The 26,784-nt window shown below is 39.7% G+C and overlaps 1 protein-coding gene across 1 annotated transcript in view; it reads left to right on the top strand.

Annotated features, from left to right (window-relative positions):
• Nucleotides 1-26,784, top strand: part of CEP192 (centrosomal protein 192) — a 187,149-nt gene that overhangs the window by 114,982 nt on the left and 45,383 nt on the right. The window contains exons 30-38 of the mRNA XM_050938869.1: nucleotides 2,425-2,601; nucleotides 7,198-7,288; nucleotides 7,801-7,977; nucleotides 9,183-9,443; nucleotides 9,701-9,822; nucleotides 13,066-13,175; nucleotides 15,943-16,093; nucleotides 21,554-21,726; nucleotides 22,144-22,267. Of these exons, the coding sequence (XP_050794826.1) occupies nucleotides 2,425-2,601; nucleotides 7,198-7,288; nucleotides 7,801-7,977; nucleotides 9,183-9,443; nucleotides 9,701-9,822; nucleotides 13,066-13,175; nucleotides 15,943-16,093; nucleotides 21,554-21,726; nucleotides 22,144-22,267 (1,386 nt within the window). The remainder of the gene's footprint in view (nucleotides 1-2,424; nucleotides 2,602-7,197; nucleotides 7,289-7,800; nucleotides 7,978-9,182; nucleotides 9,444-9,700; nucleotides 9,823-13,065; nucleotides 13,176-15,942; nucleotides 16,094-21,553; nucleotides 21,727-22,143; nucleotides 22,268-26,784) is intronic.

Raw genomic sequence — 26,784 nt, 5'->3', positions numbered from 1 at the left:
CAGACCTGCTGGCAGCTTGTCCCCCAGGTGAAAGATACCCAGATTTACCTTTGTAGCTTCAGATATAGTTTCAACAATCCATCATCTTCACTAATGACAGGATATCTCTTGCTGCTTGTTTTTCCTGTTGAGAATCTCCCCTAGAGACTTCACAAATTTTAGCATTTTGCTCAGCTGGTCAATAGGCATCCACTGAAGTATACAATACTTAATTTACATATAGCTAGACACAAAAGTAATCATCTCTTGCCTGAAGAAACTTAGTTATCACATTTTGGTGACCACCCCGACTCTGACTTTTAAGAGCATATTTTTTAGTATGTATACATAACTCTTCACATATTATGCATACATACATTTCACAGTGGTTGATATTCACTGGAACATAAGCTTTCATTAAAGATCCTCCATGACACCTTTTGACAAACTATTATGTAGGGTCCAAACCCAAGGGATCCCTCTAAACCCTCTGTCCCCTGTGTAGTTTGCTAGTTGGCACCAAGAGGTCCCTGGATCACAATGGCTTGCTTTGTATGACCTAAGAAATCAGTGGCAGAGGCAGGTATACAAAACTTCTTCAATGGAGAATTCAGCTGTCTGAACCCTAAAACCCTCCTTTCTCTTTCTACACTTTGCTTCCTTGTTTACTACACACCTTCCAGTTTCAGCAATAAATGAGGCAGGTGTCCTATGGACAACTGCTTGTTTCACAACACAGTCTTCATTTCATCCCTGGACTACTGTTCATCCTGTTCATAGAATGATCCGGGAGGGAAGGGGGGAAGTATGTGGTCATAGAATTAGATTGTATCATAATGCGTATGCACAAGAGAACTGAAATAGGTTGAATAGACAGCCTTAATTTTAACACTTCCTAAGTGTTTGTCTTTGCAACTTTACAGTTCTTTGAATGTAGCTTTGTGTGTAATTTCCATGGTTTTTAAAAAAGCAAACAGAAAAAACAAATTCCATCTTGTGGTATATTGAGATCCATATGGTTCATCAGCGGGTTGGATTTAGATCCCTGCTACAGACTCCTGCCACTTGAGCTAATGGAATAAATGAGAGCAATAGTAAATTGTCATTTTCTGTGGACCAACACTAGAAGGAAAAGGGACACTGTGTCAGTGTGTTTCCCAGATGCTATTTGCTGACAGCAGAGGAATAGTGAGGCTAGGGAATCTTTGGTTTCATTCCAGGCTTCAGATGGCAGTGTGCTCTAGTAGTCAGACACCTTCTGCCTGTTCTTTGCCCCCCAAAGCTTGACCCTTCTGCCCATGTCCTTCAGTGTGTCCCTGATCCAGTCCTGTCTGTTCCCTACCTCTGGCTTTTCATACTAGTCTCAACTAAGGCTTCTTACCCAGTAATTCCTAGTCTCACACCTCTGGACTCCCCGCTAGTCTCCCCGTCCACCAGCTCCTTGTTCCCAGGATTGGTTAGAGTTTGGAGGGGGAGAACTGGGATTGCTCCTCTCTTTGTGTAATCTGTCCTCCCTCGACCCTACCAACTGGTTCCTAGTTCCAGTCTATTTGCCCAGCTAGTCCAAGGCTTCTCTTAGCTCCTTATCAGATGTCTTCCCTCCATGTCTCCCACTCCTTGTTTCCTTGTCCAGCTAATTCTAGTTCCTTCACCCCAGCTCCCAGTTTCACAAACTCCTCCCTTCAGTCTCAGGTCCTTATCCCAATCTACTACCCCTGCTGTGCTCAGCCCAAAGTCCAGGTCTTGTCCTTTTTACATTCAAATAAGGCAGTTTTCTCCTCCATGCTCCCTGGGCCGAAGTAGGTGAACGGTTAGTAAGAGCACAGGAGAGAGAGGGTCTCAGTCTTAGTGCTTTGGCTCACAGCAGTTGAAGCTGTAATTGCTGGGAAGGTCCTGCTCAGCCCCAGGCTGGAGCTTTCTGAGCATGGACAGAATTTTAGGGAAATTTAACTATGGAGCTCTAGCAAGTCTTTACTGGGTGTGTGCAAATTGAAGTTTGTTTGGTTTTTTGAAGGCTTGTAAGTTGGCCGAATTTGAGTAGATTTTCATGTGGATGACAAAAATCATATCCCTGACATTCTGTACACCCACTTGATAAATTTGAAGTCCCTAATTCAAAACAAGGGTTACTAGGGTCTCTAAAAGAAAAGGTTGCCAAAATTTTGAGATGTGCAAAGTTGTATTTTCCTCAGCATTGTTCTTGGAAATGGCACAATTGTTGTCTGAATTTTTCCGTGATGAGCGTCTGCCTCAAACAGTTCAAAGTTTGGCAACTGAAAATATGGTCTTGCATTAGGAGTGGTTACCCAACACTTTTTGGATGGAGCAAGTTGCCTTGCCTAAAATAAATACTGTGGGTAATGTTATATACAACTAATTTACATGACAGTTTGCATGATGAAATCCCTTGCTTATCAGATGACTTTCAGGATTTTCTACTTGTAGTATCTTGAAAATCCTTGTGTTGCCATCTGGACCTCAGTATGAAGTGGTGGTAAAAGGTGAGGTGAATATTTTGGGAAACAGACCACTGGCAACGACTTCCTGCTACTCAGACATTCCACCCATTCTCTCCAACAAGCAGTTCATGGCATGGGGAGGGGTTACACTTGGAAGAACAGTGTAAGTACCAGAAGTTCAGTTCTTCATGTATAATGTCCCATTAATATTATAATGCACTTCTATGTAGTATACATTTTTTGCTATGCTTGCATTTAGCCTGAAAATAGAGCCTTAAAATGCAATGATAGACTGGTTTTATTAAATGTCTTCCTAAGTTCATGTACCTAACATTGAGCATATATTACATATATAAACCTTTTACTTTTTATGTACGAAGTCTTTAGAGACTCAAACTGTAAACTTGCTTTAGCTTTTGACTTTGCTTAACTTTCTGATGGCAGTGGCAGGAAAAATATATCCTGAACTAGTTTTAGAGAAAAGGAAACTAGTTCAAACAGTTCTATAGTATTAGGAACACGTCCAAAGTATCGTGTTGAAAAATTGTGAATGTATAAGTTGTTTTGATACCAAGCAGCCACTAAGAGTTAATAATTTGCTATAAATATGGATCACTTTAAAAGCCCTGTTTTTTAGATTTTAAGACCAGAAGGGACTGTTGTGAATGTCTAGTATGATCTGTATGACACAGGCTACAGGAACTAATGTGAATCAATTCCAATCTTGTCTTTAAAATTTGTATTGATAGTGAATCCATCACAACCTGTAGAAAGTTGTTCCAATTACTCTTATTGTTAAAAACTTGTACCTTATTTCTTATTTGAATTTGTGTAGCTTCAACTTCCAGACGTTAGATCTTGTTATACCTGTGACCACTAGTTTTGAAGAGCCTTTGGTTATCAAATTTCTGTTCCCCACTTAGATACTGGTAGACTGTGATCAAATCACACCATGATATTCTGTTTAAGCTTGTTGGGTGAGAAATGAGATCTACTCCAATTTAGGCGTAAACATTTCTTTTAGCTTTTATTATGCTTATTTTAAGACAATGCTATTATCACCTATTAATTATACATACATGCAATAATAGAATCAGCAAGAAAAGTAAATGATCAAGTTACTTTCCTCAGGGACAGGGCAACTTTTTTTCACGTCTCTGATGGCTGCAATGTTCAGTTATTCTTCTCCTATATCTTCTCCACTCTTATTGTCAGTCCTCTACCTTTTATCCTTTGTTCTGTAACTTTGTACAGCTACCTCATCTGTGTTCTAATGAAAACATTTTCATGCATAAATTCCAATAACTAACCTAACCTAATACATTTTTACTTATCCTGCTAAATCTTACTTTGTTCTTTCTGGTTCCCAACTCATCTGTTCCTTGCTATTGCCCCCATTGACTCCATCCAGTTCTTATTTTACAGTAGTTATTCTTTCTGGTCTGTTTTTGTGGCCTGGGGTTTTTACTTGTTAGCTTGTCTTGTTGAGAAGGTGTGTGTGCATCTGATTTATTGCAAAGCTGATAGCTCCTTCTTGACTCTCTGCTTTACCCTGCTATCTGCATAATCAAGATTTTACAGATAAGGCACACAAACCAGTTTTCTGATTTATAAACACTCTTAGAAAAATCTGAAGTGCTATATCAGTAGAAACATACAAAAAGCAAAAAAATCTGTTTCTTATATATAAATATTCATTTCTCTAACATTTAGTACATATTTGACCAACATGATTGACTACACAGTTCTGTAACAAGCTAATAAGATTTATAGTAACAGACTCAAGGACATCAGGCTTGTTTTCCGATCCTTTAATCAGTCTCATGGCTCTTCTCTGAGCTCTCCCTCTAGTTTTTTGATACCCTTGAATTGTGAACACCAGTGCTGAATACAAAAGTAATATAACTTTCCTATTAGATATTGCCTTGTTAATACATCCCTATAGCCACAGCATCACACTGGGAACTCATGATCAGCTGATTGTCCACCATGACCCCCAGCTTCTCTTCAGTGCCACCACTTGCTAGGATATTCTCCAAATGTGTAAGTATGGCCTATGTTCTTTGTTCCTAGATGCATGACTACATTTGGCTATAGTGAAGAACATATTGCTTCCCTGCTTATCAAGCAGTCCAAATCATTCTATATCAACGACTTGTCCTTTTCATTATTTACTATTCCCACAGTCTGTATAAGCTGCAAAGTTTATATGTGACTTTTGTTTTCTTCCAGGTCAAATGATAAAAATGTTAAGCAGTATAGGACCAAGAACTAGTGCCTCCAGGATCACACTAGAAACATCCACTTGATTTCCATTTCCAATTATGTTTTGAGACCCATCAGGCAATTTTTAATCCATGTAATATGTGCCAGGTTGATTTTGTATCATTGTGGTTTTCTTAATCAAAATGTTGGTGCAGTGTCAAGTCAGATAATTTAGAGGTCGAAGTATATTACATAACCATATTTGTAATCTCATTTAAAAAAAAGTCAAGTTAATTTGTTAAGATCTGTTTTCCATAAAGTCATGCTGGATTGGCATAATGTTAGCTCTTTTAATTCTTTATTAATATAGAGTCATGTATCAGCTGATGCTTTGTTTTGCATGGGATCGATGTCAGGCCTACAATTTCCCGTATCATCCCATTTACTCTTTTTTAATATTCCAGTCCTGTGGAATTTTCCCAGTATTACCAGACTGATTGAAAATCGACGTTAATGGTCCAGCTAGCTCTTTTAAAACTCTTGGATGAAAGTTATCCACACCTGATGATTGTAAAAATGTTTTTTCGAATAGCTGATGTTCAATATCATCCCAAATTGTCGTTCAAATGGAAAGTATTTCATCATATGATATGAAAACATCTTTTTTCCAAATATAGAACTAAAACTTACCTAACTCTTACGTCTTTTTTGAATTATTGACAATTCTGCAATTTCCATCTAGACCAGCATCATTGTTCAGATTCCTTTTGTTCCTAATACTCTTAAATTCTTGTTGGCCAAAGATTTCTCAATGTGTCCTTTGGCTTCCCTTATCATTTTTCTATATTTCCTAGCTTCTAGTTTATATTCATTGCCATCAATTTCCTTTTTTCTATTTTTTTAATATATTGCTTTTTAAAACTTTTTTAGCTGCTTTCACTATCCTTCTAAATGGATTAACCAGTGTAGCACTTTCTCTATTGTGGGATTGTAGCTTTATGATCATCTAGTAAAATGTTCTTAAACAATTTCTAACTATCATTGTAAAGTGATCCATATATATTGCAAAATATTAATGCTGATGGGTTTTTTCCTAGAAGAAATCTTTTATTTTGCTTTTTTGTTTTAATTTCCAATTAGAGTAACTTTTTAATATTTTAGTTGGTGAAGATGTATATTTCTTTTAGAAAAGTGTGTTTTCAGGTACAGCATTGCCGATGTTTATACACACGCACTCTAAATTATACTGCATTACCCAGATGTGAATCAAGTCAGAAACTTCATTTAGAAGTCTTAATAAAATGAGCTTTATGAAAGGAGTCATCTGGTTGGCTATCAAATATTGCAATTGTGCAGGTATCTAGTGCTGATTCACAGGCTAGAAATATAGTTTACCATTTAAAGCTTTATAACTGCCTCTTTCAAATATTAGAGACTAATATGGTGATCCTTATATAAAATGTTTCATTAGATGAAAGGTAAAACTAGTGAAGAGCTCTTTTGAAATGTTTATAACAGCATTTACATGTTAGCATATGTTTTACGCGCTCTTCTCATAAAACAACTTAAAAAGCAACTCTTCTCATATTTCTTCTTGAAATTTGTTTTTTTGGCAATGTGTAGTTTAGGATTTAATACATGTGTGATGTTGATATGTATTGGGATGGAGATAGCCTTGTAACATAGGTCTTGTATCCTACTCAAGGCAAGTTCTTGAACGGACACCGTTGTTTTCAACAGCTCTAAACTTCATTTTCTGGGAAATATCACAAATCCCGTGAAAAAATATCACAAATGCAATGGACATGTTAAGAACATAGTGGCTGTACTGGGTCAGACCAATGGCTCACTTAGCCCAGTGTCCTGTAGTCTAACAGTGGTGCATGCCAACTTCTTGTGAGGGAATGAACAGAACAGGGCAGATATTGAATGATCCATCCCCGATCATCCAGTTCCAGCTTCTGGGAGTCTCAGGTTTTAGGGACACCCAGAGCAAGGAGTTGCATCCCTGACCATCTTGGCTAAGAGCCACTGATGGGTCGTTCCTCCAATGTTAACTACAGATTGTGTAATCTGAGGCCTTTAAAAAGCTGCACCAGGTCAATTTAAATTGCTGGTTTAACTGGTGCATAGAATGTGTGTTTTAAGTAGTCTTATTTTGGTTTAGCCTAAATTACTTAAGCCTGGTTTAAGGTGAAAGTGTCTGTTCATCCTCTTGTACCCCATTTCACTTGAATCTGTTTAAATAACACCTTTTGTTAAAGAGGTACACAGACTCCAGCCCCGGATCTTGCCCTTTGGAGAGGGAAGCAGTAATGTAACGACTTGAACCAAAAGAATGTATCAGGGTATAAATAAGAAGTCTAACAGATAGGAATGCAATTTGCATCTAATTGGCATACAAATAGCAGTCACTTATGCAGCAGGTAGAACTTCAGTCCCTCTTGCTTGATATGAGGGGTGAGGGTCAGAACCACTATTATCCCTTTAACATTAATAAATCATGTGTTTAAATAAATCCTGTGTAACTGAAACTATCCTAAATATTTTTCAGTCAACAGAAACTAACTCTGCGAAATAACTCTCCATCTGCAACTCAGCATTTACGACTTTTGATAAGAGGTCAAGATCAGAACTGCTTTCAGGTTAGCAGAATGCAAACTTCTGTAACACTTCTAACCAACGTTATAAAAAAAGTCTTTGTTTTAGTAAAACTCCAAAACTCTGCTTGTCTAATATTTAAGTTTGATATGGTATTTTATCTAAAAATGTTTGCTCACACAGGTAGCCTCCATTAGAGAATCTTAATTTACATTAAGGGATCATATTCCAAGGGTCATATGTGAATCAGTTTCAGTACAAACAGTAAAATTCTTGAGTTCATTCTAAAACAGCAGGACAGTCCATATCCATTTTAGAGGATGGGTTAAGTCATTTCAAACCAGTCTCCTTGGTGCCTGTCTCTCTCTGAAATAGCCAGTTTGAAATAGTGTAAAACAGGTATTAGAGGCTGCAATCTCAAGTGTCTGCCTTCCACTGTCAATTTCAGGTTTAGTTAGTTTGAAGCTCAGTTTATAAAGTTAAATTTGTTTGAATTAACAGTGAAATGTTGTTGCTGGTTTTTATTGTACTCAATCATATTTTATTTTTTTTATAGTTGAGAAATACATTTGGTACAGAAGAGCGGTTGACTAGTAATCAGGAGGTCAAAATCCGCCCAAGAGAAGATACCAATATCTTCTTGATGTTTGCACCCACTCATGTAGCTTGCATGTTAGCAAAACTTGAAATCAAACAGTTGGGGATTCAGTCGCAACCAGGAGTCAAGTTTACTGTAAGAATTCTGACTTAATTTTGTAATATTTCTAGTGAGTGAGCTCCTGGCTTCTCCCCTCCTGGGGTGGGGCAGAGGGTGGCAGGCAGCAGCAGTGGGTTTGTGGGAGGCTTGTGTGCAGGAGTGCTCTAGGGAGGCCTGGGAGGTGGGTGGGCTCCTGTCACCTCTTCCCCATCTCTCAGGGAGTGTAACAAGCCTCACCCACCCTTCCAGGTGAACCCCTGAAAGGGTGAAGGTGCGGGCAAGCACTTTTCCCAGCAGGTGTGTGGGGAGACAGCATGGAGCTAGCAAGAGCTGGTGTAGAAAAGGGAGAGTGGGTGGGAGAGGCTGCGTGGGGGTGGGGGAGACTGAATGCTGAAAGGAAGGGTGCATGGCCAAAGGGAGTGTGTGTGTGGGGAGGAGAGTTAGGGTGACTTGCTTCTTGTCTCCCCAAACCATGGGATGGATCTAGATGAAGTAGTGTTTTTTTTATTTTATCAGCTGGAGCCCGGGCTCTAGAACCCCGCAGAATCTGGGATCGTCCCATCCTGCAGGGTCCTTGAGCTAGTCTCTAGCCCAAGCCCAGAGGTCTACACAGCAATGAAACATCCTCGCAAGCCTGAGTCAGCTGGCCAGCCACAGGTTTTTCTTTGATGTGTAGACATATCCTTAAGGCCTGAGACCTCACAATATACAACTGCAAGGGCGATGCGTGTTGACCCCACTTATCTACGTGGTAGGGTCACATGCAGTATAAGGGTGTCATTTCTGAAGCACGCTAATGTGTTGTGTCCTGGTGCACCTTAAAAGTTCTTTAATGGATACATATTAAAATGCACTAGGAAACATAGTTTTTAGCAGGGTTTGCACAGACAAACTGATGTGCTTTACACAGGTTTATATTGTACAAACATGTTAGTGCACTTCAGAAATCACATCCCCATACTGCACATTGCCCCACCATGTAGACAAGCCCTCAGATATTCTTGCAACTGTTAGAAGGATGTTAACAGAATTTTAAACCGTCTTGAGGTAAAATACAATACAATTAATTTACACTTAATGTCACTTTGAAAAGGTCTATTTTCAGTGTATCACATTTAAAGCTTTTTCATGGGTTCCTCCCTTAACCATTTGGATTCTTTGTAAACCTTAGTAGCTTTCATAACGCTGTTTTGTTGGAGACATTCTTAAAATGTTGGCTGAATTACTATTTTTATTTTCAGATACCTTTGTCTGGATATGGGGGAACAAGCAATGTAATTTTAGAAAACGTTAAAAAACTCTCTGACAGTTACATGGTAACACTGAATGGCTTATTGCCTGATAAATTTAGAGAAGTTACTTTCCGCATAAGAAATATGGGCTTTCGAGCTGCCTATGTTAAAGCGCTGTGCTTTAGGGACCTTCAGTCAAAAGCTGTCATGGATCCTAAAGTGGTAGTTGTTTCTCCAGAGAAATTTGTACTTAAGGAAGGAACACAAGAGGTAAGTGTAAAAGCACAATTCAACACAAGTTGTATTAATTTAATTGAAGCTGACATATCCAGCTAATATACATAACCTGTAAAATGTGTGTAAATTCCCCAGTTGAACTGTATTCAAGTTTATGAAATCCAGAAGACTAAACTAACTTGGCGTTACAGTACATTTCATTGATGCTGACTTTATTTTACCAAACTTAATACTAATTTAAAGGAAAAAACTTTGAAAATTCAAATATTTAAAGACTTTATTTCTACCAGATGGTCACAGTAACATGTAATCTAGTGGAAAGAGAAGAAATGTTACATAAAACAAATACATCAATATTATCTACAATATGCTTCTTTTGTGGAGATGAAGTTTCCAGGCAACAGTATCGCAGGTAGGGTTGAATTTACTACTCTGAAATAGTCAGCTGTTTTATTACAAGTATGTTAAAAGTCAAATGTCAAGTACTACTTATGTGGTTTCTGCAGTGTCTCTAAGGATACATTAATATCCTTGTTGATATTATGAAGCCTCATTAAGTCGTTCACTAGCATACTTTGGTTTTGTGTGACTCTAGAATCAGAAGAGAGATTCTACCTTTTTATTCCTAGTATGCTTTGCTCTTAACTTTATAAGCCTTGACTTAAATTCAAAAAAATTAAGAACTCTTGAGAGGAAGAATGTAGATCTTCAATTTTTTTATATTAGTCTTCAGTGAGATCCTCACCTTGGCTTGCTGATCTGTACTCTTATGTGTGGAGAGGGTTAGGGACGTGTGTGTATGCACAAATGAAATCCTCTAGAATATTTTGACTTTCATGCTTCAGAGGTTATTCAAGTTATTCAAGTGTGCACAATGGATCTAAGATATAAATATTTAATTGTAATAAGATGAAAAATTAACCAGCCACTCTACTTTTAGTAAGCCTAGTTTAAGGAGCACTTTTGCTGTATCTGGAACAGTCAATCTGATCATATATTGAAGTTGCAAAATAAGTATCAAAACACCAAACCATTTATCACTCAGAAAATTCAGACCAAGTTTCCCAAAAATGGATTCCAAAATTAGTGAGTACAGACATCTTATGGAGGAATTGGATAGGCTTTTAGGTTGACTGGCTGATATCCACCCAGACTTTGCAAAGTTCTGGTAGACATGTGGCTCATTGAAATAAATGATCCTTAAGTAAATCAACTTTGTTTCAAAAGCTAAGTTTTCCAGTTTGTGCACCAGCTATTGGAGGACTTCAGGGCAGTTCTATGGAACATCACTACATAGGTTAGAGTTGCTGCTTACATTTACCCCAGGACTCATCCGGTCTGGGACCCTGACCTGTAGGGAGGAAATATACAAAGCAAACAGTTTTTCCAGTTTTTATATTTTATTAATGAAACTAAGTAAACAACATCATAAAATAAAATACATATAAACTTGTATTTAGTTTATATCAAACCAATTTATCAAACTGATTAAACCATACCAAATAAACCCACAGTTCCTTGTAAGTTTCTGTGTAATAACTTAGCTAAACAAGACTGCCCCCAAAGTAACAGGGTATAATCAGTCTCACTGCCACTCAATTATATTTAGGTTCCAACCAAATAGTTGATAGTCAGTCATAGAGCATCAAACCACTTCCAGGTTGAAGCTAATGTTGAGACTACAGCTCGGATGCCAATTAATGTAGCCGTCTCAAATTATATAGACGATTAGGTAACGGCCAGTATCTTCACTCCATTGCCCAAACGTAGAGGGTTACGTGCAATATTCCAGTACATTTCAAAATGACACAGCAGATTATATTTGAAATTCAAATAAATTTTAGGTGAAAACATGATTTTTCCTGATTAAATATACACCACCTAACGCATGAAATACATGCATGTGTGATCTTTTAGACAGCAAGGCAGTTTAACTTAGGAACTATTCGATAGGCACGCTTCTCAGATGAATTCTGTTGGTTCTAGCCATCCACCTGTGCTCACTACCAGCCATCTGCAAGAGTTAAAAACAAGTGCAGGAATGTTGAGGTAGAGGCATTCCTCTACTAATACCTGGAAAACAAAATATAGTTGAAAAGTTGATACATAGGAAGGATTTTTTTTTTTACTCTAGTGCCTACATTTGGCTTCAGGAAACTGGTACGTGGTTGAAAAGATTAGTTGGCACTTTCATTGGCTTAGGTGTATGGACTTACTGGCTAGCAAGCTGGAGGCTACTTGTTTGTAGATGTCAAACCTCAAATGTTGCCCGTTGATTGAGTCTTATCCATCAGTAGCCAGCAGGGTGGAGGAAGCACAGGGTCTCTGTCGGACATGATAGCATTGTTTAGCCAGAGGCCCGAAGTCAGTGACTATAGCAGTAGCCACTGGAGGCATGTAAGCAAGCCAACAAGTAAAGTTGTCTTCCTTTCATTCAGTTTTTGAAGATGGTGGCCTAACTTGTTTCTCATGCTTGGAGCTACTCCTCAGGAGTCCTGTAATGAATCAGAATGGGGGACTCCCTTGAGATCATTGACATAGGGACTAATTCACCTGCATGTGAACGAACTTTCCCATTCCAGTAATTTCACACTCAAAGTCCATGAATCCAAAAATATATCCAGTCAGCAGAGCTTTAGGTTTTTGTGATGTTTGAGTTGTAGGTCAAGCAACCTACCAAAGATCTGAATTAAAATAATTAAAAAAATGCAAAACTGGCAAAAATTCCTAAGCTATGCTCATAAAAAGTACATTTACTAGTCTATAGACTGATGTTTATAACTTCCCCATGTGTTTTGGTACTCAATGACTCAACTTGAAATAACATTTTTGACACACAAAGGTTGGGTGAAAGGTAAGACTTGTAACACAGAGCAAAATGTCTCTTCTTCCTAAAAATCACAATTTTGGGGTTCAGTGTTTATATGCAAGCCTAAATCCGTATTGATATCCCTAAGTAACTTAAATAGGTGGCCTAACTTTTAAAAATAACTTCAAAAAGATTTGTTAGCACTTGTCAAAATCAGATCCAATCGGTTAAGCCTCATGACTACAGCATTTGCCAATGAAGGACTGTCATTGGAAACAAGCTCAGAGAATGGGATGATAAATGGCCACACCACACTAACATTACATCTATGTTGAAGATACCATTTGTGAAACTCTGACTTTGTAGAAATCCAGAAAAAAATTAACATTTTAGAATAGGCTTCCCGATTCCTGAAGGCCCAGATTATAACAACCATGTGAATCCCCTCAGATTTCAGTTCTTTGGAGTGCTAGCATCATACTCACTTTGAAGATGGAAACGTTATGTGGTACCACACACTACTTATTTAAAATTAAAGCAGTGTGAGAGTGGGCAAGTTCTTCAGAAATTCATTTAACTGAACTAGCAGTGAAAAAAAATATCAAACTGTCTCAGTTCGCTAGTTCCTATATCATGGAGCAGTAGAACAGATATTTCTTGAATTAGGTACGCTCATAAAAACTGTCACATCACTGAAGAAAGTTACAGGTTTGGTGTATTCAAGAAATAGAGTAAAGGTTGTTTTGGTGGTAGACTTTTCCTTCCCACTGAGATGTACGATTGTCTTAGCCTAAGTAGTAAAAATGAGTGGGGATCCCAAATATGTTTTTCTGATATTTCTAACAGAGCTGTGCTGTATAAACCAGAGGCAGCAAAACACATACTCCCTGAAAACAGCATGCTGAGAAACATTACCTTTGATGAAGAATTTCAAGGGGAACAGCTAGTGATGGAAGGTAAACATGTAACTTCTGAAAAAGTACCATTACAAATATTTATTCCTGAAATGTTTATTCTCGACATAACTCCTAATAAAACTATTTGTGCAGTATTTGGTAAATACAGAATAGAAATCCTGATTGGCACAAAATTTACCTCCTCTTATTCCCTACCCAGACCTGCTTATTTTTGCCTACCTGTTATGTGGGGTTTTTTTGGTTGTAAGTTCTTTGTGGCAAGGACTGCCATTTGCTAAGCTTGTGCAGTAGGCTCATGGCAAAACAGGACTCTGACCTCTAGGCAGTATTGCATTATAAATGTTAAATGATGGTTTCAATAGCTTCTTCCTCTCATTGCTGCTTCAGAAATACTATATTTGGACACTTCTCCAATGCAAATTTGTCACTGTTAATTTATTCTGATCTTTGTAAAATTATCTTTAAGAAGTGACCATTTTTTACTTTCTAAGGAACATTTTTTAAAAGTAGTGCAAAAATTACTTATCCCAAAAAAGTATTTCAAGCAGTGCCTTTTCTTCCTCTCCTTTGTACCATGAAGGAATTTATTATCCAGATTAAGACAGTCTACTTCTGCCTCTGAGGGTGTCCTTTTATTGTGAGTTGGTGAAAACCCTCAATATCTCATTTGAACAAAAACAAATTTTATATTGAATGCTAACAACTTATTTATTTATTGAGCACCAAAAGTGTTGAATAGTATTCAGGGACACACAGAAATTATGTTGCTTAAGGATATACAGGTGAATATAATCTAGACTGATTCTTTCCCTATGTATTCTTTTCTATTAAATGTTTGCCTCTTTACAAAAACAAAAGATGTGAAGCTTGAAAGTTTCTCTCTCTTACCAACTAAAGTTGGTCCAGTAACAGGTATTACCTCACCCACCATATCTGTCTCATATCCTGGGACCTACAAGCCAAAAACTATGTAATATTGGTGAAGCATTCTTGGTATGTTGAGCACCACTGAAAAATTGATGAGGAAATAAATTATTATTAGGACTGTTAAGCGATTTAAAAAAATTAATTGTGATTAATTGCATGATTTTAAAAATTAATCACGATTAATCACGCTGTTAATAGAATACCATTTAATTAAATATTTGTGTATGTTTTCTACATTTTCAAATATATTGGTTTCAATTACAACACAGAGTACCAAGTGTATAGTGCTCACTTTGTATTTATTTTTGATTACAAGTATTTGCACTGTAAAAAAACAAAATAAATAGTATTTTTCAATTCACCTAACACAAGTTCTGTAGTGCAATCTCTTTATCATGAAAGTTGAACTTACAGATGTAGAATTACATACACAAAAACTGCATTGAAAAATAAAACAATGTAAAATTTTAGAGCCTGCAAGTCCACTCTGTCCTCCTACTTATTCAGCCAATCGCTCAGACAAACAAGTTTGTTTACATTTGCAGGAGATAATGCTGCCCGCTTCTTGTTTACAATGTCACCTGAAAGTGTGAACAGTCGTTCACATGGCACTGTTGTAGCCAGTATTGCAAGATATTTACGTACCAGCTGTGCTAAATATTCATATGTGCCTTCATGCTTCAACCACCATTCCAGAGGACATGCACCCATGCTGATGATGGGTTCTGCTCAATAACAATCCAAAGCAGTGTAGATCACACTTTCATTTTCATTATCTGAGTCAGATGCCACCAGCAGAAGTTTGATTTTCTCTTTCAGTGGTTCGAGTTCTGTAGTTTCCACCTCAGATTGTTGCTCTTTTAAGACTACTGAACACATGCTCCACACCTCGTCCCTCTCAATTTGGAAGGCACGTCAGATTCTTAAACCTTGGGTCAAGTGCTGTAGCTATCTTTAGAAATCTCACATTGGTACCTTCTTTGCGTTTTGTGAAATCTGCAGGGAAAGCATGTGCTCGGTCATCATCTGAGACTACTATAACATGAAATATGTGGCAGAATGTGGGTAAAACAGAGCAGGGAACATACAATTCTCTCCCAAGGAGTTCAGTCACAAATTTAATTAACGCATTATTTTTTTAATGAGTGTCATCAGCATGGAAGCATGTTCTCTGGAATGGCAGCCGAATCATGAAGAGGCATACAAATGTTCAGCATATGTTGCACATAAATACCTTGCAATACCGGCTACAAAAGTGCCATGCAAATGCCTCTTCTTACTTCCTGGTGACATTGTAAATAAGAAGAGGGCAACATTATCTCCTGTAAATGTAAACACACTTGTTTGTCTTAACAATTGGCTGAACAAGAAGTAGGACTGAATGAACTTGTAGGCGCTAAAGTTATACATTTTGTTTTTGAGTGCTGTTATGTAACAAAAAAAGATCTACATTTGTAAGTTGCACTTTCATGACAGATTGCACTACAGTACTATACTTGTATGAGGTGAATTGAAAAATACTATTCCTTTTATCATTTTTACGGTGCAAATATTGGTAATAAAAATAATATACACATTGATTTCAATTACAACATAGAATACAAGCTATTTGAAAATGTAGAAAAAACTTCCAAAATATTTAACTAATTTCAATTGGTATTCTATTGTTTAACAGCACAATTAAAACTGCATGGAGTCTGAGTCTATTTTAGGTTCAGTAATGCAAACTCTATTAGGTTACACAGTACATTTATTAGTTTATTATGAGTATCTTTTCTAAAACGTCTAGCTTAACAATTCATAGTTACAATGCATAATTGTTATATGTTATCCTTTTTAGATTTTTTTCCTTTTAATCCTTCAAAATATTTTTTCTTAGTATATGACTTACCACAAAGGACAAATGACATCGAGCTTTTTTATGGAAATATGCGTAAAGTTATTCTTTCTGTGGTTGGAGATGCTAGAGATTCCAGTTTTAAGAGGGATTGTCTTCAGCAGTCTCAAGGACATAGCTTGGAATCAGACAGGTGAAGTGAACATTAGACTTAATACATATAAAAATCATTATGATTTACTGCTCATTGGGGGAGTCATGTTACTTTTCACATTAAAAGCTTAATAAAGCTTTTTAGAGGTAGTGGTGTATTGAGTAATCAAACACTGTCGGTGACAAAAACTAGATCAAAAAGTTCTGCTCCTTTTTTCTTTATATTTCCACTCCCTCATTTCTCCACGGATTAGAAAGAGTTTTGGCAGTACCCTGAAAATGTTTTCTGAGTTGAATATTGCAGTGGATCTTGTATTTGCATTTTGATGTACGTTCTGATAGAATTGTGATAACTAACTAAAATTTTAAACTAATAAAAAGCTGATGATGCGCCCCTGCCTGCAATTTATGGTTATCTCTTCTGCTGCATTCTGTCAGCTGGCAAAGAGAATGTATTTTTTCAAAATAAATTATGCCCCTGATTTGAGAGATTAAGGCTTGTTTGGGGGTAGGTGGGAGAAGCTAGCTGAAGTTTTGATGCTTCTGTGAGGAGAATAAACTTATTATGGGGAACTGATCAGCTATTACACTGACTTATCCACCAGACGAAACCCTCAAAATTGTGGAACCCGCATTGCTTCCCTAAAGGAATAATATCAATCCAGAAATCAGCTTTCCCTCAAACTGCCAGTGTTCCAGTTGAAGGATCAGTTCTGTGAGGACTATGGAGCAGTTCTGTGGAACACTATTAGATACGTCAAAGTACATTTGTCCCTGTTTTTTTTTCTTCTGGTGCCCAACAGTTAGCTACTGACAAACATTATGATACCACCTACCAGAAGCAATGAAGCAAAATATTTATCAGTTAACTCTGATGTATGTGTCAGTGTGTTCTTTCTTCTCTTCCTCCTAACCTGGAAGCATAACATGCTACCTAATACTTCAGTTCTCAGCTATTGTTCTGTCCTTCCTAACTTCCTATTCCTCCTTCTGAACTTAATAGGGAAGAAAAGGGAAAACCCAGTGAGTGTAGGAAATGTCTGCTGCTGAGATCTGTTTGAAAGCTCTCTAGCCAGACAGAAGCCCTACAGGAAAGGGCAAAACATCATCCACTCTCTTCCTCCCTGTCTTCCCCACCAGTCTTCCTCAAAGGCTCTGAACCCCTGGGGACTGAATGCTCTTAAGATTCAGCTCTGTCTCCAAGAAGTAATGCTTGTCTTGTCTTCATGGCCTGGCAGCCAACTTTATAGCTCCTTGTCCAGGTAAAGCTTAGCTTTTCGGGAGTCTCAGTCCAAATGACAGACCCCTGGCAGGCTGCATTATCACCAGGATAAACCCAATTGTGCAGACCTTTCTTTACTTTCAGAAACTTTGTGCTTCATTGACCTGGGCTGATCTTATTGGGTAAAATCTCCACCCTTCTTCTGATAGTATGTTTTTTTTTACTCTCGTCCCCTCTCCCCTCCCACATAGTATCAGCACTGGAACTGGCTGCTGCATACTCCAGATGCTCTCTCCATTTCTCTGCAGATCAGTTCCCTCTAGGGCTCCTGCTGTCTAATATAATTCTGAAGCAGATTCTCCCTGCATGTATGATATGCCGCCTGCTACTGAAGTGCTATCTCTCTACCTCTGAGGATTCTGGGAAGAGTGCTTCCTCTTTCTCAGACTTGTCAGGTCCTTGCTTTACCAATGATACCCATAAATCAAGTTGCAGAATGGCTGCTTTTTTCCTGGCCTAAAGTAGTTATTCCTTTATATAATTGAGTAATGAAACAAAAGTTTGTCCCTGGTGGGGAGGGTCCTGCACCTGGCTGCAACTTTAGCCTCTGGGTATAAACTAGGTAGAATTTAAATTCTGCACTCCTCAGAATTGCTGAGGTGGTCTTTTTCCCACTTGCTGCTAATTGCTCTCCCAGATCAGGGCACATTTTATACCTTCTAGACCCTTCTCCCTACTTTGTCTTCTGTGTAGAGTCCTAAAGCATCCAGCACAGCCCTGGGGATTTAAACCCTCCCAATCCAAATCAATAAAGATTACTAGGTTGTCTGCCATCTTCGATCGATCGATCTATCTATCTATCTATCTATCTATCTATCGGCAACATACTGGAGCTGTGGCCCCTATCTTCAATAACAGTACAGAGTCCTCCATTAGTGCTGTCTCTTTGAAATGTATCCCAGGCCCTGGTAACCCTGTTGTTACAAGGAGTCCTCCTCCATTCCAAAGCCTCGTTGCTGGTTTCCTGAGTGTAATCTCTGCTTCTTTGAGTGTTGGTCCCTAAGTGTATTTCATTGTGGGTATGCATGTGCTCCATGTGCTTGAGACTGGAAGACTTCTGCTAATGATGTCTGTTTGTCCACGGTTGCAACCTCTCATAGTGTGAATTGAGGATTTAAGGAGTGGTACAGACCAAGTGCCTCTCCAGTTCTCTACCGCTGCATAGTCTGAGAGGGAACCTTCCATTGTCCACAGAGCTGACCTTGTAACTTCAAACCTGTAAAGATTGCTAGAGAAATTTTATTACTTAATTATTAGTTGTGATTAGTTTTGATGATTTTTTAGGGACATCGTCTACTCTAGGTCTGCCCCAGCCCAGATGGGACTCATGTTATGCCCAGGATCCCAGGCTTGGTGATGCATCTGGGGCAGGAGACAGTTCTTGGTCAGCAACAACCATGAAAGGTGCCTGTACTGCCTTAGAGAAGCTTATATTTTGACTGGGTGCAGTATCTGCCACTCTTCCTAGTGGAACCTGGCATGCATGGAAATTCAAACTTAGGATGAAGGAATATTTTTTTTATGAGGCCTCAGTCTGATCCAAAGCGGGCAGACCCCCTCTGCTCATCATGCAGAGGTGTTAATGAATGTTCCGTCTAGCACTGTCACCTCTGACACATGGGTGAACAAAGTTAGAGCTAAGAAGCCCTTTTTCCCAAGCTCACCAGAAAGCCCTCTTAAAAAGCCTAAAGAAAAACCCCGTTTCAGAACCACCTAAATGAAAAGGGGGTACTTCCCTGATATCCTTCTCAGTCAGGTGACTCTTCATGCTCTAGGTTCAAGAGCCTATAAAGGATATAGTACCAACCCACAGGTTGTGAGGAGTCAGAGCCTCATGGGCACCATTGACAGAGGAAGGACTGTCGATTCTATGAATGAAGTGTAATAAACCAAGACCAGCACCACCACCAGTACCATCAAAGGATACATGAGAACTTCATGGACTGTTGATACTGACATGAGTGAATAAGGAAACACCAGTGTCCAAGAACAGACACGTATACCACTCCTGAGGATATTTTTTGTAATTCTCAACCCAGAATCCCCCCTTCTAATGGACCTGGTCCTTACAAGGATAATTTTAACACTAGCCGTCTACAAACACTGTAAGAGAAACTGATTCTTCATTCTATCTACTAGTTGCATTAGTGCTACATAGACGGTATCAAGGGCACCACAAATGGAACTGGAACTCTCATTTTCTTCAGGAGAATCTGACATGGAGATGGGACTGCCATCAGCCCACCAAGCCCAGACAGAGAAGTTAGGATATCCTGGGCTCTGCCACAGCTTCATAATATGGGGTTCTCTCCCCTCACTCCAGGGCTGTTGGTTTCCTCTATGCCAGGGGTTCTCAAACTTCATTGCAATGCGACCCCCTTCTTAAAACAAAAATTATTTCATTACCCCAGGATGGGGTACCGAAGCCTGAGACTGCCCAAGTCCCACTGCTCTGGGTGGGGGGCCAAAGCCCAAGCCCCAACGCTCCAGGCAGGGAGGTCAAAGCTGAAGCTCAAGGGCTTCAACCCGGGCAGGAGGCCTACAACCTGAGTCCTGCCGCCCAGGGCTGAAGCCCTTAGGTTTTGGCTTTGGCCCTGGGCAGTGGGGTTTAGGCTTCAGTACTGAGCCCAGCAAGTCTAAGTGAGTCCTAGCAACCCCATTCAAGGTCCCAATCCACAGTTTGAGAACTGCTGCTCTATGCCTTGTGGCCCTTATCAACTTATGTTGGATCCCTCTCATTGGCCATGCTGGCCACCGTGGATAATATTTTGTATTATCCGGAATTGGTACGGCATTGAGGAAAAGACAGAGCCAGATCTAGTGGTACTGCCAGTTCCAACAGGAATATCTTCATGTCCTGATGAGGCACTTGCTCTGGCCTCGTCATCTCTGCCAGTTGACCATAAACGGTTTCAAGATTTATTGAAGAGAGTTGCAGATGAGCTCTAGATTCCTCTGGATGAAATTGAGGAGACACCCCACAAACTCCTGGATGTGTTGTAGATTATGGGACCTAGTAGAGTCGTACTCTGTTAACAATTCCTTACATAGTGGGAGAATTTGCTTATTGCTATTTCTCCTTTTTCCCCTCGTCTAGCCCATTCTTTGGAGTAAATTAGAAAAAGAATCAAAGGTGAGTTTGGAGTTTTGTGTTAACTAGTCTGTTCTATCTCCAGTGTCACCATCTTTTGTTGTATCAGAGAAGGAATCTTTTTGGGAATCAAGTGAACTATCTCACAGAAAGATTTAGAGTTGTGGGTTTTTTTAAAGATCATAAGAAGGGACAGATGACAGTCAAATCCAGAATGACTGTGTGGATTAAAAATTGCATCGAAAAGCAAACTAATCAGCTGCATCCAAAATTGTTATACCTTTTTGTAATAGGCATGACAACTTTCTAGGATCAAAGGGTTGAAGTATCTCTTTTTAGAAATTTATACGGTAGCCACTTGATTACTTCCAGACATCTTCATCTGGCAATGCCAACTAGATTTTTTTTTTTGTAAACTTCTCTGCTGATATTTGTTGCCCATGCTCCAAGCACAACTGTGAAGTAAGCCCAACTCATCTGGCTCAATGCTTTTGACTTCTGCTATCAGAAATTGTTTCTGGGTGGGAAGTAAGATACATCAAGGGAAAATTACTTGCAAGCATTTGTTTGTAGTTGTCCTCTTCTATCCTCTCTCCTGCCTTCCATCAGAGTGTTGCTTGGAGTTGTGACCTCATTATATAATAATTTGCTCCAGAAATGTCAAACTGGGGGTGGGGAGAAAAAGTAGTAAGTTCAAAAGTAGGCTTGCTTCTGGTAGGAAGAGCTAATAAGCTGTCAACAATTGCTGTTGCTGGGTTGCATGTCAGGAGACTACTATGAAATTTGAATTACCAACAAGTAATTTTCCCTCACCAGTTCCTGAAATGCAGCCTTCTCAAAGAATATCATTTGCTACTTTTCAAATTTTATGTAAACTAAACTGCCCATTGTCCTACGTCAACTATATATGGCTACTGAATTTCAATAATTTCTTATTAATGGAAACTTCAGTTGAAATTGAGGCCCTAGTAAACTGAGCATATGTATTAGTTTCAGATGCTAAAATCATAAAATCAAACTAGTGCTCAAAAGAAAAACAGAATGTTACCATAGCTAACTAACTTTGCATAAAGAAATTACTTCTGTCTGCAGTAAAAGGTCTTTCTTATTTCATGATTTCATTTTAGACTTGGAAGCACTGATACTCATACCAATACAACTTTGGATGTTCTTCCAGTTAAAGGACCTCAAGGTCCCCCATTATCTTTAAATACTGATGACCCTGTTCAGAATAAATTGATTTCTCGAGAGACATGGGCCATTCAGCCTGAACATTTAATTTTGACATCTCCTTCTATTAGTGAGTATTTTTTTTAAGTTTGGATAAGTAAAATAACTGGTCTAACTAATGAATGTTCCTAACCTACTGTAGTATTTAAGTTTGGCTTTGGTGATACCTTTACTACAGTTCTATTGAATTTCCTCATCAAATAGTTTGAGCTGTGGTTTTGGTTTGTCAATTGAAGTTGCTTTCAAAATACCTTGAGTTGCCAGAATGTGTCCTGAAACAGAGACTGTGAGATTGATTGATTAATTTCTAAAATGTAACTCCATTGCCAGCAAGAAGAACCACCAAGGTACGAAACATGACAAAGGGATGTTAAATAGCAAACAGTTTCCTTCTTAATCAATGGTGCTGTCAGTTTTTGATCTGCTGTAATTTTATTCATGTAAAGTTTTATAGCTGAACTAAAACTTTTTTTGTATTGTACAATAGGTGGAACAGCAGAAACTGGACATATACAAATAATCAACAATTGTAATAGGTCATTGAAATTTGAACTTTCTTGGCCAGCTCATTGTCTTACTATAACACCTCAACATGGAGTTATTGAGCCAGAGTAAGTCTCTTTTCATTGTTCTTTTTCTACTATGAAAGGTATTTTCTTGCTGTTCAGATTACTTTGACCATTGAATCTGGTAAAAGTTTGAGCTTTCATGAATATACATACCACATAGGTCCTAATATATTAGATATTTTACTTTTTTTTTTGGTGTTTCAACAATTAATTATAATTGCAAATTAAAATGGGATATGATTTATCTAAAAGTCTTTGAGATCAGTTGTATCATTTCTCACTAAGCACGTACCACTATAGCTATGCCAGTATAACTCCACATGTGAACACACTTCTAGCATACATGTGATTTTATTTCCAGTATAATTGTATGGAGTAATTATACTGGAGTGAAGTCACGTATTCCAGAAAAGTGTCCACACAATAAGTTACAGTCACATAAATACATTGGTATATTATATTGCTATAGTTCTGCTGGTCAGTTTTTCCAGTGTAGAAAGCCTCTCCTGAAGAATCTTATCACTGGGTAGGATTAGGGAAGAGGGGTACCTACTCATTAATGAGGCCATTCTGGACCCAACTAGAACCACTTGGCAAATCCCAGCATGGGTGACATCTACTTTTTTTTTTTTAATATGGAGATATACCTGTCTCATAGAACTGGAAGGGACCCTGAAAGGTCATCAAGTCCAGCCTCCTGCCTTCACTAGCAGGACCAAGTACTGATTTTGCCTCAGATCCCTTGGCAGCCCCCTCAAGGATTGAACTCTCAACCCTGGGTTTAGCAGGCCAATGCTCAAGCCCCTGAGCTATCCCTCCCCCCAGAAGTGGATGGACAAAAAATATTATGTCCCAGCATGGGAGACTGATCATCTTCTCCCGCCTCCCAGCCAACTCCACCATGGTGGATACTGTTAATTCCTGTGGCCAACAACACCAGATGAGGTCCACTCCCTAGAATAAAGATTAGAAGCCTTTGGACCATTTCAGGAGGAAGGCCACACTTGAGCTTCAGATTGCCAACTACCAAGCCCGGATGGCTAAATACGACTATGTAAACTATTTGAAACTGAGCGATTTTATTAAGAAGCCTCCTGAATCATATTGCGATCAATTTAAGGCCATTGTTCAGGAGAGACAGTTAGTAGCAAATAACGCTACAGTTTGCCCTCTACACAGCAGCCACGTCCATCTCCGGCGGTGGTGATGCGACATACATCATGGTTCCATTTCTTGGGCTTCCCGAAGGAGGTATAGTCAATCATCAAAGACCTTCCCTTTGAAAGTACTAAACTCTTTGTGGAAAAGACTGATGCCTCTCTGCATGTGCTGAAAGATTCTCAAACCACTCTGTTCTCTTGGCATCTATAAACTGAGACAAAAGAGGAAGTTTAGTCCACAGCCCCAGCACAAACCATGCACCTCTCAATATCTAGCTCAATGCTACTATGACCCACAGGGGAAGAAGAAATTTTTGAGACATAAACTTTCTGGCCTGCAACCTTCCTCATCCCAGCTATCCATGTCCAAACACTGATTTTGATGTGTTGGTTGAGATATTGATAGACCACTCCCCCCATTTGCTGCATCCAACCACTGCCATCCACCCGTTTGGCCACCAGACAGTAGAATTCTATGGCAGAATTCCGCAGCACTTGTGAACACATAAAATGACACCAATGGGTCCTAGCAATCATTTGTACTGGGTACTGTATCCATTTTACCTCTCTGACCCCTCCATAACAAGCTTCCCCGTCCCTCTTCAGGGACTTTCTCATGAAAATTTACTATGGCAAGAGGTAGGTAGTCTCCTCCAGCTAAGGAGCTATAGGACCACTATCTCAACATCTGTGGTGCAAAAGGTTCTACTCGCTGTTTCCTAATACACAAGAGGAAAGGAGGTTGGAGACCCATACTAGACCTCAGAGCTCTCAAGTTTGTCAAAGCTCAAAAATTCAAGATGGTCACTAGCAACAATTGTTCCAGCATTAGAATAGGGAGACTGGTTTTCATCCTTCAACCTTCAAGACACCTACTTTCATATCTCAGTGCTACTGACTCTCAGACGATTTCTCAGATTTGCTCTGGGACAAGACAATTACCAGTACTCCCCTTAGGGCTATCATTGGCTCCTAGAGTATTTTCAAGGTTCTTTCAGTAGTGGACACACACTTTTATGCTCTCAAGGGATCATGATTTACCCTGTCTGGATGATTGCCTCCTCAGAGCCTGGTCTCTGCAAGAGACTCACTGAGTCATCAAAGCTGCAGTGTACTTGTTTACAGACCTGGGCTTACAGATCAACACCTAAAAATCAACCCTCGTTCCAGTGCAACACCTGGAATTCATAGGGGCCACCCTCGACTAGTTACAGGCCAGAGCTCTCCTACCTCAACACAGATTTCTCTCCATGCCACACTCATAGAGACCATTCAAAGTAGCCCGCAAACATCAACCAGACAGTGCCTCCTACTCTTGGGGCATATGGCAGCAAGCACAGCAATAATACCACATGCCAGGCTTCACATGTGATGCCTCCAGATGTGGTTCAGCTCAGTTTACAGTCCAAAGAGGGACAGACTAGACAAACCTCTGTCACTACCCACCAGAATCAAGAACTCCTTAGATTGGTGGAAAGGCCCAGCCAACGTTTGCAAGGGGATCCCCTTCTCCCAAACTCCCCTGTTGCTTGTCTGATAGAGTAGAATGCACATCTAAACAACCTCATGACAGAAGGCAAGTGGTCACCCACAGGCATATCTCTTCACATCAACCTCCTCAAGCTAAGAGCATCAGGAATGCCTGCGGTCACTTCCTCCTATTGGCCAAAGAATCACACACAACAGTTCTAAAGACAACGTAGCCTCTATGTACTATATGCACTTAGCTGAACAAGAAACGTCCACACTGGTGCTCCAGAGCAGAAATAGGACAACACTGCCTGAGCGATGCTCTTGTCGCCACTGGGACAGAAACCTTCTCTATACCTTTCCTCCATTTCCCCTACTATTGAAATCCTGCTGAAAATAAAAAGAGATGGGGCACGTCTTGTACCTTTACCTCTCACAGCTCGCGACATGCCTGCCAGTCCCTCTCCAAGCCACTCCGTACTCCTCTTGCAGAATAAATGACGTGCTCTACATCCCAACCTGAGGATTCTCTGCCTCAAAGCATGGCTCCTTCTTAGTTTCCAACATCTAGAAAGCTCCTGTTTGAAGGAGGTACAAGAGGTGTTACTACACAGTAGAAAGTCCTCAACATGACATACTTACTGCAAAAATGGTCCAGGTTTTGGACTTGGTATACTTCCCAACAAATCTCCCTGACATCTGCAACTCTTCCACATATCTTCGATTATGCACTGACCCTAAAAAGATTGGGGCTCTGAGTCCACCTACCAGCTATAGCAGCCTTCCACCAACCAGTAGAGGGATACTCAGTGCTGTCACACCCAACCACTAAAAGGTTCCTCAAGGGTATAAAACCCTTTGCCACAACCTCGATTTCCTTCTCCCACATGGGACCTAAACCTGGTATTAAAAAGACTGATTAGGCCTCCCTTCAAACCCATGGCCACATGTTCACTTACATACATCTCAATGAAAATGGCCTTATAGCAATCACCTCAGCAAGGAGAATAGGAGAAATAGTAGCTCTGATGGCACATTCCCTCCTCCTCTCCTTCTCCCCCCTCCCCCCCCCCAGTTCTTTTGGGACAAGGTTACACTCAGGCCACATCCAAAATTCATTCCTAAGGCAACCTCCCCGTTCCAAATGAACCAATTGATTCACTTTCCAATCATCTACCCAAAGCCTTGCCGTGACAACAGGGAGGCTATATTACAGACAATAGATGTCAGGAGAGCCCTAGCCTTTTACTTGGATAGGTGAAGGCTTTCTGGAAGTCACTGAAGCTTTTCCTTTTTGTTGCAGAAGATCAAAGGGCTAAGCAACATCACTCCAGAGGCTCTCCAAATGGGTCTCAAACTACATTAAAGAATGTTATCACAACATGGCCCCTCCAGATAGTATTTGCACACACTCTCCGAGGTTGATCTCTTGATATGTTTCCTTCTTCAAGAATGTCTCTATCTCAGAAATCGATAGAACAGTGACATGGGCATCAGCCCACACCTTTGCAGAACAGTGTGCGGTCACTGGGGACTCTGCCTCCATGCCATATTTGGCTCCACTGTACTGTTTATCTGTAACTGACCTGACTTCAAAGTCCCAGCCCTCCGATGGGCATGCTGCTCAAGAGTCGCCTACTGTGGAGAGCCCATAGGGATACTACTTGAAGGCGTTACTCACCTTGTGCAATAACCATGGTTCTTTGAAATGTGTCCCTCTATGGATGCTCTGCAGCCCACATCTCTCCCCTCTACTTCAGAGTTCTTATCAATGACTCTGCGATAAAGAAAGAACTGAGGCGGGTTAGCCTGTATGCCCTGACTCGCCTTGTGGCGAGGCATGCGGGGAGGCAGCACATGTGTGGGCCTAGCAGACGCTGCTACTGAAGTTCTTCAATCTGCAGCACAGGGACACAAGCACTCCTAGAG

This window comes from Gopherus flavomarginatus, chromosome 2 (assembly GCF_025201925.1).
Source record: "Gopherus flavomarginatus isolate rGopFla2 chromosome 2, rGopFla2.mat.asm, whole genome shotgun sequence".
Classification (NCBI taxonomy): domain Eukaryota; kingdom Metazoa; phylum Chordata; order Testudines; family Testudinidae; genus Gopherus; species Gopherus flavomarginatus.
The sequence above is the reverse complement of the archived record's forward strand: the minus strand, read 5'-3'. Positions and strand labels throughout refer to the sequence as shown.